This window comes from Terrapene carolina, unplaced genomic scaffold, assembly GCF_002925995.2.
Source record: "Terrapene carolina triunguis isolate 2854851 unplaced genomic scaffold, T_m_triunguis-2.0 Scaffold211, whole genome shotgun sequence".
NCBI lineage: Eukaryota > Metazoa > Chordata > Testudines > Emydidae > Terrapene > Terrapene triunguis.
In genome coordinates this window covers 33,141,917-33,154,117 of record NW_020664562.1, presented here as the reverse complement: position 1 = coordinate 33,154,117, position 12,201 = coordinate 33,141,917, and the positions used below count along the sequence as shown (strand labels likewise).

Sequence of the window (12,201 nt, the reverse complement as noted above, 5' to 3'; positions counted from 1 at the left end):
AAGTTGTTGCTTTATTCTAATAAAAGGGGTCAGAAAGCATCGGTACTATTTTGTTTGGTGGAACTCTATGGGGATTGTCCCTAGAATCATAAGAAAAACGCACAAATAATCTACCCAGAATCATTTACCGATTAGAATCACCTCTAATTTTTCAGAAACTCTCTGGGTAGTGGACAGCCAACTCACAACAGGCTCTGTCCAGGTCAAGATAAAAGATACGGACGCTAATTAGCAACATATTTTATTCTTTTAGGCTTGATTTCAAAACTACAGCAATGCCATAAGCTTTAGGCTGCTCAGATGTTCCTTTTTTTATCTTAATGAGAAAGGTTTTAATGATAGGAACTTGGCGATATGGGTAAGAACAAAAAATAGCTAGGTGGTTTTAGAATTTGCTGCGTTTCTCTGAGCGAAACAAACGTATCAGGCTTCGGAGTTCAGTAGAATAGATAAAACCTACAGTTCACACATACTCTTGCTTTCCCTGATATTTGTCTTCTTTGTTAATACAGAAAGAGGTGTAACCCGAACCTTTGTTTAGGTTTGGAGGAGAAGCTGTGGCAAACGATGAAGACGGAGCTTTTAAAAAAAAAAAAGTTAGCGGTGCCTGTTTTTTTTTTTTTTAAGAGCAAAAATCTGGAACAGGTTTGCTTGTAACGATAAAGATCTTAACATGTATAGAAGGCGGGTTTTACACAAGGAGGTGAGGCTAGAAAGCCAGCAAAAGGCTGCGAGGTTTTTTTTTTTTTTCTTTTTCTTTGCGAGGTTCCACCCACTTGAAAACAAAACTTTTTTTTCTGAAGGGCCTCACACCAGTGAAGTTGGGAACAGGATCTTAAGAACAGCCTTGCAAGTAGTGGCAACATACGGGCCTTGGAGTCTTTATTTTTTTTCCGCCCTTTAAAGGTGCTTTTGTGTTTTCTCTGTCGGTGGAAGCGCTGCCCTTTCTGGAGTTGGTATGTGATAAGAGGTCCTAGCAGTGCCATGTATTGGAAGAGCGATCAGATGTTTGTGTGTAAACTGGAAGACAAGGACATTCCTGCGCTTGGTATTTCCACTGAGAAGGTGAGCTGATCCCAGGCAAAACCCAGAAGCGCTGCCGGGAACGCGAGTAGTCGGTTTCTCAGAGATGCAGGCTAATGTTACCAACCTTCGGGCTACATAATTTTTCGAGTTTCTTTAGACGTGGCAGTGGATTATAATTTGCGAAGCACATCTAGATAGCTAAAGTGTACCGCCAGGAAGAAGGGGGGGGGGGGAGAATTGTTTAGCTTTTAGACCCACTAAGGCCTTTAAATTAGTCTGAATAAATGAACATTCAAATCAGCACGATAATTTGAACACTAACGCTGTAAACTGATACTAGTACTCCTAATTTAAGTCACCAACGCTGTAAAAGCTGGTTATATTAAATAGACCTTAGTTTGGCAAATGTGTACCCACAAAATAGAGACCGAGCCTTTAATATATCTATATGAGCGAGCGAGCGAGCAATAGGCTGTGACTATATTAACTTGCCTAGGAATATTTAAAGTATTCAGGAGCTCGCGGTTATTTTATGACCAGAGCAAAACTTCCATTTCTGGTTAAAAGTTTAAAAAAATACTGTGAAAACAGTAGTTTTGATTAGGAAAATTATCACACGTAGTGAATATTCAACGCTTAGGGATGTTTAAGCAATATCACATCCGCTGATCTGTAGATTTTGTATATACGAAGATTTAACCTTTAATCTTTACTTATTTCATTTTAAGGAACCAAAAAGTGGATGTTTCCCCCCTGTAGCTATAGTGTGATTTCAGTAAGCTTGGAAAACTAGGAAGTAACTGCGGGGTGTGTGTATCAAAACAATCACGCACATACACACACACTTTCCGAAACGCAACGTGTACGGTAGAGCTGGGAGGATTTGTGTAATAGCGCTCCCGATTGTATTGCTTTAAAAAATGTTGACCCGCGATTGAACAAAGGTGCGATTTTTTTTTAATGGCACCAAATTAAATTCAGCTGGATATTTTCCATTATTCGATCCGCTTTCTGCACCAGTTAAAAATAATCCTTTAGGAGCTGAACTGTTGTCTCTTATTGAGCTCTTAAGTGGCAATTTACACCTTAAAGAAACGAGTGTAAGTCACTGGTGGCTCTAATTGTAGCAAGTTTACCAAGAGCCGCTGGCTCCCTTGACTCCGAAGCATTTTCATTCAAAGCGTCACTGGAACAAACACCAGGCTGCTGAAATCCCGCTGTAATTAGTTTTCAAGTGTCCCATTAAAGCTCTCTCCCTTTGGGGTTCTCCAGCGCGGGGGCCGCTCTGCACGGCCCAGCCGTGCCCTTTTAATTGCAGTTATTAAAGAAATAAGCCCCCCCAGCCCGGCTGGAGGAGGAGAAGGGGGGAGGGTATTAACCTCCTGCCCCCAGCCCGGGGGTCAGGCGCGCTCCTAGGGCACCGGGGGCGCACTCGTGGTGGGGCCAGCCCGGAGCTGCCGCCACCCCCCCCCCCCAATAGGAGCCCGCGGACATCGCCTCCGGCTCCAGGTGGCCTCATCAGCCCCCCGCCTGGGGAGGAGTTGGGGGTGGGGGGCTGCGGCGCGCTCAGCTCTCCCGTTTCCCCCTGCAGTTCCCGGGGCTCATGGCCGAGGAGTGCGGGAGAGCGGCGGCCCTGGCTGGGGGAAGGCGGCGGAAAGGCGCCGGGGAAGGGGAGCTGGTAAGTGACGGCGCGGCGGGGGCTCAAGGGCTGCGGGGAGAGGGCGGGGCGGTCCGAGCGCGCTAACAGGCCCCCCGCTCTCCCCCAGGTGAGCCCCGAGACAGCAGGGGACGAGGACTCCTGCTCTTCCTCTGCCCCGCTGTCCCCCTCCTCCTCGCCCCGGTCCATGGCCTCGGCCTCCGGCTGCGCCCCCAGCAAGTGCCTGTGCAGCAGCTGCGGCCTGGAGATCGTGGACAAGTACCTGCTCAAGGTGAGTGAGTGCGCGCCGCGACCGCTGGGCCCCGCCAGCCTGGCCGCGCAGGGAACCGGGGAGCTGCAGCGCCGCCCCCAGCTAGCTGGAGTCCGAGGGCGCTGTTGGCTTCAGCAGCGAGCCCTCCCCTCTTGAACCCTACCCGGCTCCAACTCCTTAGCATCAGCTGCCTTGCCTGCAATGCCCTCCGGGCGGGGGTCGCCTCCCCAGCCTGGTGAAATGGGGGTGACTGGCTGGCCGCCAGGGCTTTAGTCCCCTGCGCCTTCGTTCACCCCATTCCTCTCCCAGGCTCGCGTTAGACTGGAGGCGAATGTAGCCCCCCTCGATTCCCTTGTGTACAAAGCGCTGGGGAGACCAATGTGAGAGGAACACAGATTGTGTCCGAAACACCCTGATTCGTTTCATCAGAGTATCTGGCTCTTGCAAACTATTGTGTGGGATCCCTCTTTAGCAACGGGCTGCTCGCACTTCAGGCTCGGCAGCAGGGCTGGTAATGCGGAGAGCGCTCAGTGAATAATTTCGCTTCCTTCTTTTAAAACCGCCTCTTTCTTTTTATAATGGTTCTTGGGGGATTGCTTCTTTCCCTCCCTCTCCTGTCCCCGGTCTATGATGCAAACCTTTACAGAGCCTTAGCGGCAAGAACACAAAGCCTTTTCCATTTGAAATCGTATCAGGAATTTGACTCAGGAGACTATCGACTTTTTTGCTTTTACTTCAAACAATTCACCATTTGTATCTTATGATCAGCAAAACCTAAAACACTGAGTTCCAGATTCTTTGCCCTCCTATCTTCACCTTGAACTGTTCCATTCTGGAAAAGATAACTTTTGCTAGCAGTCTATAGTTAAATTTGAAAACACTAAAATACTGACCTCTCTTTGTTTTTGCCACCACCATGTTAAAATCCAGTATGTTCATTTTTCATGGTTTCATATATTGGTCATTTCAAATTGCATCTGTCTAAAACTGCAAAATAATACCCGGGTCCGGTGAAATGCTGGCCCCACTGAAGTTAATGGCAAAACTCCCATTGATATAATTGAGTTATCCCTGGTGTCTTACAAAAAAATAAATGTTTAACATTTTGTGATATGAAGTATTTTAAATAAGCATAATTAATTGAATGGGCAACTCCCATTGTTGATTCAGAACTAGTTCTGAAATTACATAAAAACAAATACATCAAAAGCACATGGCTGCTAATATGGGAACCTCTGTGAGTAAAATGCCAAACAAACTGCTAAGTACCTGTATTGTGAAAGTACCAGGAAAAATGAATCCTACACTTTGATTTCAGTCTGACTAATCAGTAACTGTTAGAAAGGGAGTTATATTATTTTGTATTAAGTGTTGAGAATTTACAGTATCTAGTACAGAACAATCTCTCCATAAGCCACACTATTTATATATGAGTTTTACTGGTTTCACTTCAACCACAAATACTGGGGTGCTTAATTCACAATCTTGTTCCTTGTTAGTGCAGCTGGGTTATGCAAAGTACAGTAATCCCTCATTTAATATCTGTGGAGCTGCACTACCAAGCATACTTTGTAAGTGATGAATGACATGTGGGTAATGTGGTACAAATCACCAGCCACTAACCTGAGTTTGAATAGGATTTGTTCAAGAGAAAACCAATGGTCTGAACTTCATGGAGTTTAACATGCATATTCACAAAGTGAAATACCACACTATTGGTGATCTCTACCCACAACTTAGGCCTTGTCTAGAACAGACAAAAGGTTGTTTAGCAAAAATATTTCAAGTAATACCATAAATGTGGGAGCACTGAGTGTAAATAGAATTTAAAGTCTTAAAAATGTGTTCTCTGCTCACAGTTGGCCCTGAAGTTGCCCACAGTTGGATTTGAACAGGGAGCTGCACAGATATGGAAGTTCTGTACAGTCTATCTGCATTATGGATGACTTAATTTCTGCCTAATGACATTTGCCTCCTCCTTGACACACATTCTATACAATTGTTCCTCATCCATACCCGAAAATACTGGCAGCCTGGGCATTTTATTTTCCAATATTTGTCCCTGATCCTGCAGACGTGTATGTTCTTAACATTACATGTGAGAGCAGTCTCATTGCAGCCAATGGGACTACTCCCATGTGCAAAGTTAAGCACATGAGTAAGTGTTTACAGGAAGTGGGGGGCTTTAGTTGAAAGGCAAACTGTTGATGCTACTTTGAGAGAATTCTAGAATTAAGTGTTTTGGGAATTCCAGGAATATGTTGCCTCAGGAAACACTTTCTTTAAAAATAAGTTAGTAAGCTGCTCAAGCCATGGACAGTTTCTTTTTCCTGTCCTGTATTATGCCAGTTACATTGTCAGTAGCTAATAAAAAGACATTTTGTGCATTTTGACATTCTAAAGGGAAAGTTGCTTTTCAGAAGTGTTCTCGAGCTATAGAAATAAGTTTAAACCTCTTGGGATGGTTTAGTAGCTTCTGTAGCGGGAGAAGGAGCTACACTGCACTGGAGCAGTATTGCCAGTCTCAATTGTTCAAAAATCATGAGTCAGACCTTAAAAGATCAAGAGACTGGTTATGAAACCAGTTTTTCATTTGCTGTCTGGCTTAGAGCCTTTAGGATACACTTGGGTCTGGGTTAGAGGCTTTTGGGTGCACTCGGCTCAGGATATCCTGCTTTTGTCCACAGCCATGAGGCTAGACAATTTACCTATCATTTTTTAAAAAGTCAATTAATCACTTGACTCCATAAGCTCCATAAATAAACAACCACTTACCCAACACTCTCAGAATGTTGTCAGAACAGTAAGCACTGCTTGAGGCATTTTACATTTCTTTTCTCTTTCTACACTTTCTGTTCGTCCTTTCAATTCAAACGTTATCTTGAGGGTTGGAGGGGTAAGGGTAGGGGATATATATTATATATTTATGCCACTTTATTATTCATTGATGGGTTTAGATAGAGGGAAAAGTAGCTAGAAAAGAATGTCTTCATCTTTACTTCTACCAACACTAGTAAAGCCAAAACCATTGTTAGCAATAGTGGGAAATACTTAGTACAGACCAATTTCCTAGAGACTTGGTTCAGCCCAGATGCTTTTGTTCCACCTCCACTAGCAGTATAACCATTTTCACCTGGCTTGGGAGGATCAATTGCTGACAGCCATTATCAACAGGGCAGTTTCTTACCATGGACAAGGATATTGAGAGGTGGAGATCAGCATTAAATTGTGATGTTCTAATAAATCTGTTAATTTGTTTTGTCTTTGTTTCAATAAAGACTGCTGCCAATATGATTATATATTGAGAGAGAATGCAGGACAATATGTAAACAACTTTATATTTTAGTATAATAGGCTGAAATTTTTCTCCTCAAAACATCCTTCATATGCATACATTATTTTGTAGGTTATTGTGATAAGTCAACTACGACTAGGGTGACCAGATGTCCCGATTTTATAGGGACAGTCCTGATTTTGGGGTCTTTTTCTTATATAGGCTCCTACTACCCCCCTACTCCCTGTCCTGATTTTTCACACTTGCTGTCTGGTCACCCTAACTACGACTCGTAGGGCAGCATTCTGATCTTTGACTAAAGACACAACGCTACTTACATCAAATCTGCTACTCTGCTGCATGCAGCAAACAGATTTTGACGATCTCATTGTTTGAGGCATCTGAGATTAGAATCTGGCTCTGAGAATGAACATTTCTGATCTAGTTTGTTGCTTGGTTGCCACTTTCATTAAAATGTTGTATTATCCATAATGTTATTACTTACTTTTTATCATAACTGGGAGTCCTTAACATTCAGTGTTGGTTTCTGACCAAATTAATTTATTGTCCTTGCAAATATTAAATGAGACCAATGTAGAAAATCTGTTCTACACTTTATCAAATAATAAAAATGCACAATACTAACATTATAGACAAACAACTTATGTTTCCAAAACACTTTAGATAGACTATTGATAATAAAAATTTATAGAGCTTTTCAGAATTGTTGACAACCTGCTATTCACTTTCTGTGACTAAGGGTACGTCTACACGACAAGTGCTACAGTGGCACAGCTGCAGTAGCACTGTAGTGTACACACTTGCTACACCAACAAAAGGGGTTATTCTATCACTGTAGTATTCTTCTGTCAACCCAGCTGCATCTACGGGTTAGGGAGGAAGAAGGAGAGGAGTAAGATCAACTTAACCACATCACACAGCACATGAAATTTTTCACAGCTCTGAATGACTTAGCTAGGTTGACCTAAGTTTTAGATGTAGACCAGACCTAAGTCAAACAGCATTATAGATTTTACATTAGGATTTATTTCCATTGTTTCTATAGTTCAAAAACTGCTTTGAAAACCTTAGCCCATAAACTTAATTACAAGAGTGCAGACTCAACTGGTAAAACAAAGTTGAGATGTAATTCGTGGCTTGTTTCATTTGGCAAACGTTCTCTGCACTTAAATCTCAAAGCACTTTATATATCAATTGAATTTAGCGCTTTCTGTTAGTCGGATCTTTTTTGCGGATAGGGGAACAGACAGAGGCACAGAGGTTAGATAATTTTTCCAAAGTCACTTGAGGCCAAATTCTGCTTTATTACTCAGCTGGTGTGAGAGCAGAACTAGGCATAAAATGTCCATGTTGGCGCCAGAAACAGAACCCAGATCCCCTAAGTCCCATTGTTATGCTTTAAACACAAAATCACAAAAGCTCGTACTGAGGATCTCTATTAACTTCAAGCGTAGTTCTTAATTGACATAGATGAAATTTGGAACATTATTTTATAGAATCCTAATGTGTTGCCTTAAAAAAATAAATACAAACTTTGATTATGTATGGTATATGCTGATAGTCTGTGGTACATATAAGAGTATGGACTTTTGCCTCCCTATTTACATAAATCAAAAAAACTCCTTCACAGTTTGTGCTACCAAATTGGTATGTCGTCTTCTTTCTCCCTTTCATAGGTAAATGATCTCTGCTGGCATGTACGCTGTCTCTCGTGCAGTGTTTGCAGAACCTCTCTAGGAAGGCATACCAGCTGCTACATCAAAGATAAAGATATTTTCTGCAAACTTGATTATTTCAGGTACATCATATGACTCTTAAAAATGGAGCTCATTTTTCTGGGGCAACAAGTGAATGAGACACCCGGACGTTCACTGAGGCTGGTATTTAGGTTGTCTTTCACCTTCACTATTTTCAATAGTCATTATGCACCAGAGCCTCAATTTCCTTAAGAAAGGATTGGGGAAACCTTAAGCAGTTTCTCTAAATGTAATGACATCATAATAGTTTGTAATATATTATTTATTTAATGTGCCATGTTGTGTATAATAACTAGAGCATTTACGGAAAAGATCCCTCACTGTTGAGGCCCATGAGGCAACTAAACTATCCACGATGAAGTCAAGGCCCTTGCAATAATACAGACTCTAAAGTCATCAGATTAATACTTTCTTTTAATAGTGCTGGTTCAAGATTACAAAGTAGAGCTTTGATGTTCTATTCCAAGAAAAAGTGGATAGAATTCCTTGTAAAACAAGCAAGAACCTTAGAACACCATAGAAAAGTATTAATTTTTTAAAAATCCTATTTTACTGTTTTGTATCTCCATGCAACCTGTAAACAGCATGTTCCCATAATTATAATGTGTTGATTTATGAGCAGTTGGTTTTGGAGGTGTGGTGGCATGCAGTGCAAGATTAGGGTCTGATTCTGTGAAATATGGATTATGGTAACTTGTACTGGCTTCAAAGGGAATTGAGGGGAATTTGCAATTGACAAAATCAGGAGTGGAGTCCTGGCATCTTTTCGAAGTCAAAGGGAGCTTTGCCATTGACTTCAGTGGAGCTAAGATTTCACCGCAAATCCAAAGCAGGTAGGGAATATTCAACCATGAAATAAACTGATCATCTGATGACCACTGTAATACCAAAAGAGAATAATTTAAACAAAATAGTAATTTCAAATCTACTGATGGGTGCTTAGCCCTTTTGAAAAAACTAGGCTAGTTGTTTAGGTTTCTTGGAGCCTCAGTTTAAGCATCCATTTTGGAAGATATTGGTGTCAGATGTAATCCTAAAGAATAAATATCCATGCTTATAATATATGTATTCTAGTCACTATTTTCCTCTTGAAAATACAGTCAGATTCTGATAAAATATTTTTCTATCTCCATACTCTAGATAAAGTTGGATATTTGAAGTTCTTCTAAAGATCATAACAAAATTAGATGCTGTACTTTTTTCCCCTTGTTATTTCCTGGAATCTAATCTCTTTCCCTCTAGAAGCTTTCTAGATATATTTTCTCTGTTTTAACTTTCAGTTAGCAGTTGAACTAAGACCCAAATTATTTGGGCAACATGGAATATGTTTGGATAACTGGGAGGTCGTAGAACACTAGATAAATAGGACAGGGAGACAGTTGACAATGGATTAAAAGGGGTATTTAGACAGTGGTGGGGTAAGTTAATATTTGATTCCACTTCAGTGATTAAATACATTTTGCCCCCTGACTTAAGGAAAGTATTAAATTTGTAATTGGACTGTAGCCCTGTTTTTAAAACAACCAGATGCAAACTTTTAAAATTGCTTTCCAGAAAAACAACGTAAATTCTACCGTCATCTAACCAATGAACAGAGTCAGTGCACTTACTATGAATCCCCTGGACTGTTTCCCCATCAAATTGTCACTAATTTTCCTAGGGTGGTGGTCATGTTTTAGATGATTATTTCTGTGACTTAGCCTTTTGTTTTCCCTTCTTTGCCGTAGGCGGTATGGAACCCGTTGTTCTCGTTGTGGTAGGCACATCCATTCTACTGACTGGGTCCGAAGGGCTAAGGGAAATGTGTATCACCTAGCATGTTTTGCCTGCTTCTCCTGCAAAAGACAGCTTTCCACTGGAGAGGAATTTGCTTTGGTTGAAGAGAAAGTCCTTTGTAGAGTACATTATGATTGTATGTTGGACAATCTAAAAAGAGAAGTTGAAAATGGTAATATGCTGCTTTTATTAAATTCCTAGTTTGACTCTCATTTAGCCTTAACTAAATTTGCTGCTATTTCATCTTCTTTTATAAGAAAAGCAGTACTCTAGCTTTATTAAGGATAAAGGTGCATGTATTTCAATTAATGTTCAAACTACCCAATATATGTAACTCTTTCATTATAATATGTTCAAGTCACTTTCTATCGTTCTGAAGAAAGCAAAGTAAAATATGTCTAGCTTATCCAGTTGGTCTGAGACATTGTAGATGTAATGCTGGACCAAATCCTGCTCTCCCTTATGTCAGTGAAATCTGGATGTCCATGGAATTACTCCAAATTAATACCAAAGTAATTTTGAACAAAACAGGACCCATTGTACAATTCCATAATAACCAGCTAACAAACATTAGAAATCTTTTCCAGAGTAGTGTGACTTATGACTAATATCATTCTGAATCATCAATATACAGAATTTTTTTTTCCACATCAGGGAATGGGATTAGTGTGGAAGGAGCATTACTAACGGAACAAGATGTTAATCATCCGAAACCAGCAAAAAGAGCTCGGACCAGCTTCACAGCAGATCAACTCCAGGTAGAGGCAGCATTGTGAGCACTGAAAACTGACAGTTCAGATATGCATAAAGATTTTATGCAATGAATGACTGCAAATTGATATAAATATAGTTACATATGAGCAAACTATGTTCTAAACTATTTAACAAATTATCAAGACATGGCATGTTTCTGGAATACTTTGTTAGCTTTAGCAGTTTAATATGAAATAGTTACTCCTCTAGCTTTTTTTTTGTTTGTTTGTTTCCTTCAGGGCAGCTAGTAATTGTGCAAAGTGGAAACCAAAATGTTGATCTAGTATGACTGCTTGATGAAATCCATTTAATCAGACATTTATATCACTATGCATAATTACAGTAAAGAAAAAATATCTTCAGAATTATGTATTATGAAAAAATATACAAAGGAAATGTACTTCATATGCCTTCTGAGGACACTAGTGTGTTGGAGTTTTAGATTTCATTATACCACCACAATCAGCCTTTTAATGACCATCAAGATTGTGTCCTCAGAATTGGAAAGTATTATGTTCACATCAGCATAAACAGGAACTCTCAGGTTGGCTTCAGTCAAATTAACCCGTCCTTATTTTATATGGCGAGGGGGTGGTGGTGGTTTGGAATAATTGAACTACTTTCTGCTGGTTTGTCTTTTGTGGAGGAAGGACCAATCTCTCTCTGGTATGCTTAAGTATACTGAAGATTGTAAATATATGTGACTTATAAAACAAGTATTAATGACGACTGTCAAATGAATATTCCTTGCTTTTTCTCCCCACCCCCTTAATAAGTGACTTTTCCAAAACATTCAGATCTTGAGACTACCTATTAAAGCATATTCTCCTCTATATTTAAGAGTGGAATGTTGGCTTATTTTTCAGAATCTTCATTTCACTACTCAGCACTAACTGTTTTAGGTCAAAAATATATTTTCATAGAGAGGGTGGGATTGGGGCAAAGTTAAATACTGAAAGAGTGTATTTGAAACTTAAGCAGAGTGTAGGGTTACCATATTTCAGCAAGCAAAAAAGAGGACGGGAGAAGCCCCACCCCTGTCCTGCCCTAGCCCCGCCCCTGCCCTTCCCACTCCCCCCCCCCTCAGAACCCCCAACCCTCCCCCCGCTCCTTGTCCCCTGACTGCCCCCTCCTGGGACCCCTGCCCCTAACTGCCCCCCAGGACTCCACCCCCTACCTAAGCCTCCCTGCCTCTTGTCCCCTGACTGCCCCAATCCTTATCCACGCCCCCACCCCCAGACAGACCCCTGGGACTCCCACGTCCCATCCAACCACTCCCCACCCCGACAGCCCCCCCAGAACTCCTGACCCATCTAAACCCCTCTGCTCCCTGTCCCCTGACTGCTCCTGTCCCCCCCCCCCCGGGACCCCTGCTCCTAACTGCCCTCCAGAACCTCACCCCCTACCTAAGCCTCTCTGTTCCTTGTCCCCTAACTGCCCCCTCCTAAGACCCCCCCCAATGCCCCCCAGCACCTACCCCCTACCTGTACCCTGACTGCCCAAAACCTTATCCACACCCCCACCCCCAGAAAGCCCCCCCCCGTCTCTTGACTGCCCCCTCCAGAACCTCCCTACCCCTTCTCCGACCCCCTGGCCCCCTTGTTGTTGGCCTTCGCCTAATGTCTCTGTGAGCTTGTTCAGGAACGGCCTGAGCCGTTCGTCCCGGCAGGCTGGCTGGCAGGGGAGG

At 41.8% G+C, this 12,201-nt stretch overlaps 1 protein-coding gene across 2 annotated transcripts in view; it reads left to right on the top strand.

Moving 5' to 3' along the window:
- The first annotated feature begins 840 nt into the window (after positions 1-840).
- LOC112107620 (LIM/homeobox protein Lhx8) overlaps positions 841-12,201 on the top strand; it is a 22,197-nt gene continuing 10,836 nt past the window's right edge. For both annotated transcript variants that reach the window (XM_024201402.2, XM_024201403.2), the window contains exons 1-6: positions 841-1,065; positions 2,618-2,704; positions 2,793-2,954; positions 7,905-8,026; positions 9,713-9,933; positions 10,416-10,519. In XM_024201402.2, the coding sequence (XP_024057170.1) occupies positions 985-1,065; positions 2,618-2,704; positions 2,793-2,954; positions 7,905-8,026; positions 9,713-9,933; positions 10,416-10,519 (777 nt within the window). In that variant the 5' untranslated portion in view covers positions 841-984. The remainder of the gene's footprint in view (positions 1,066-2,617; positions 2,705-2,792; positions 2,955-7,904; positions 8,027-9,712; positions 9,934-10,415; positions 10,520-12,201) is intronic.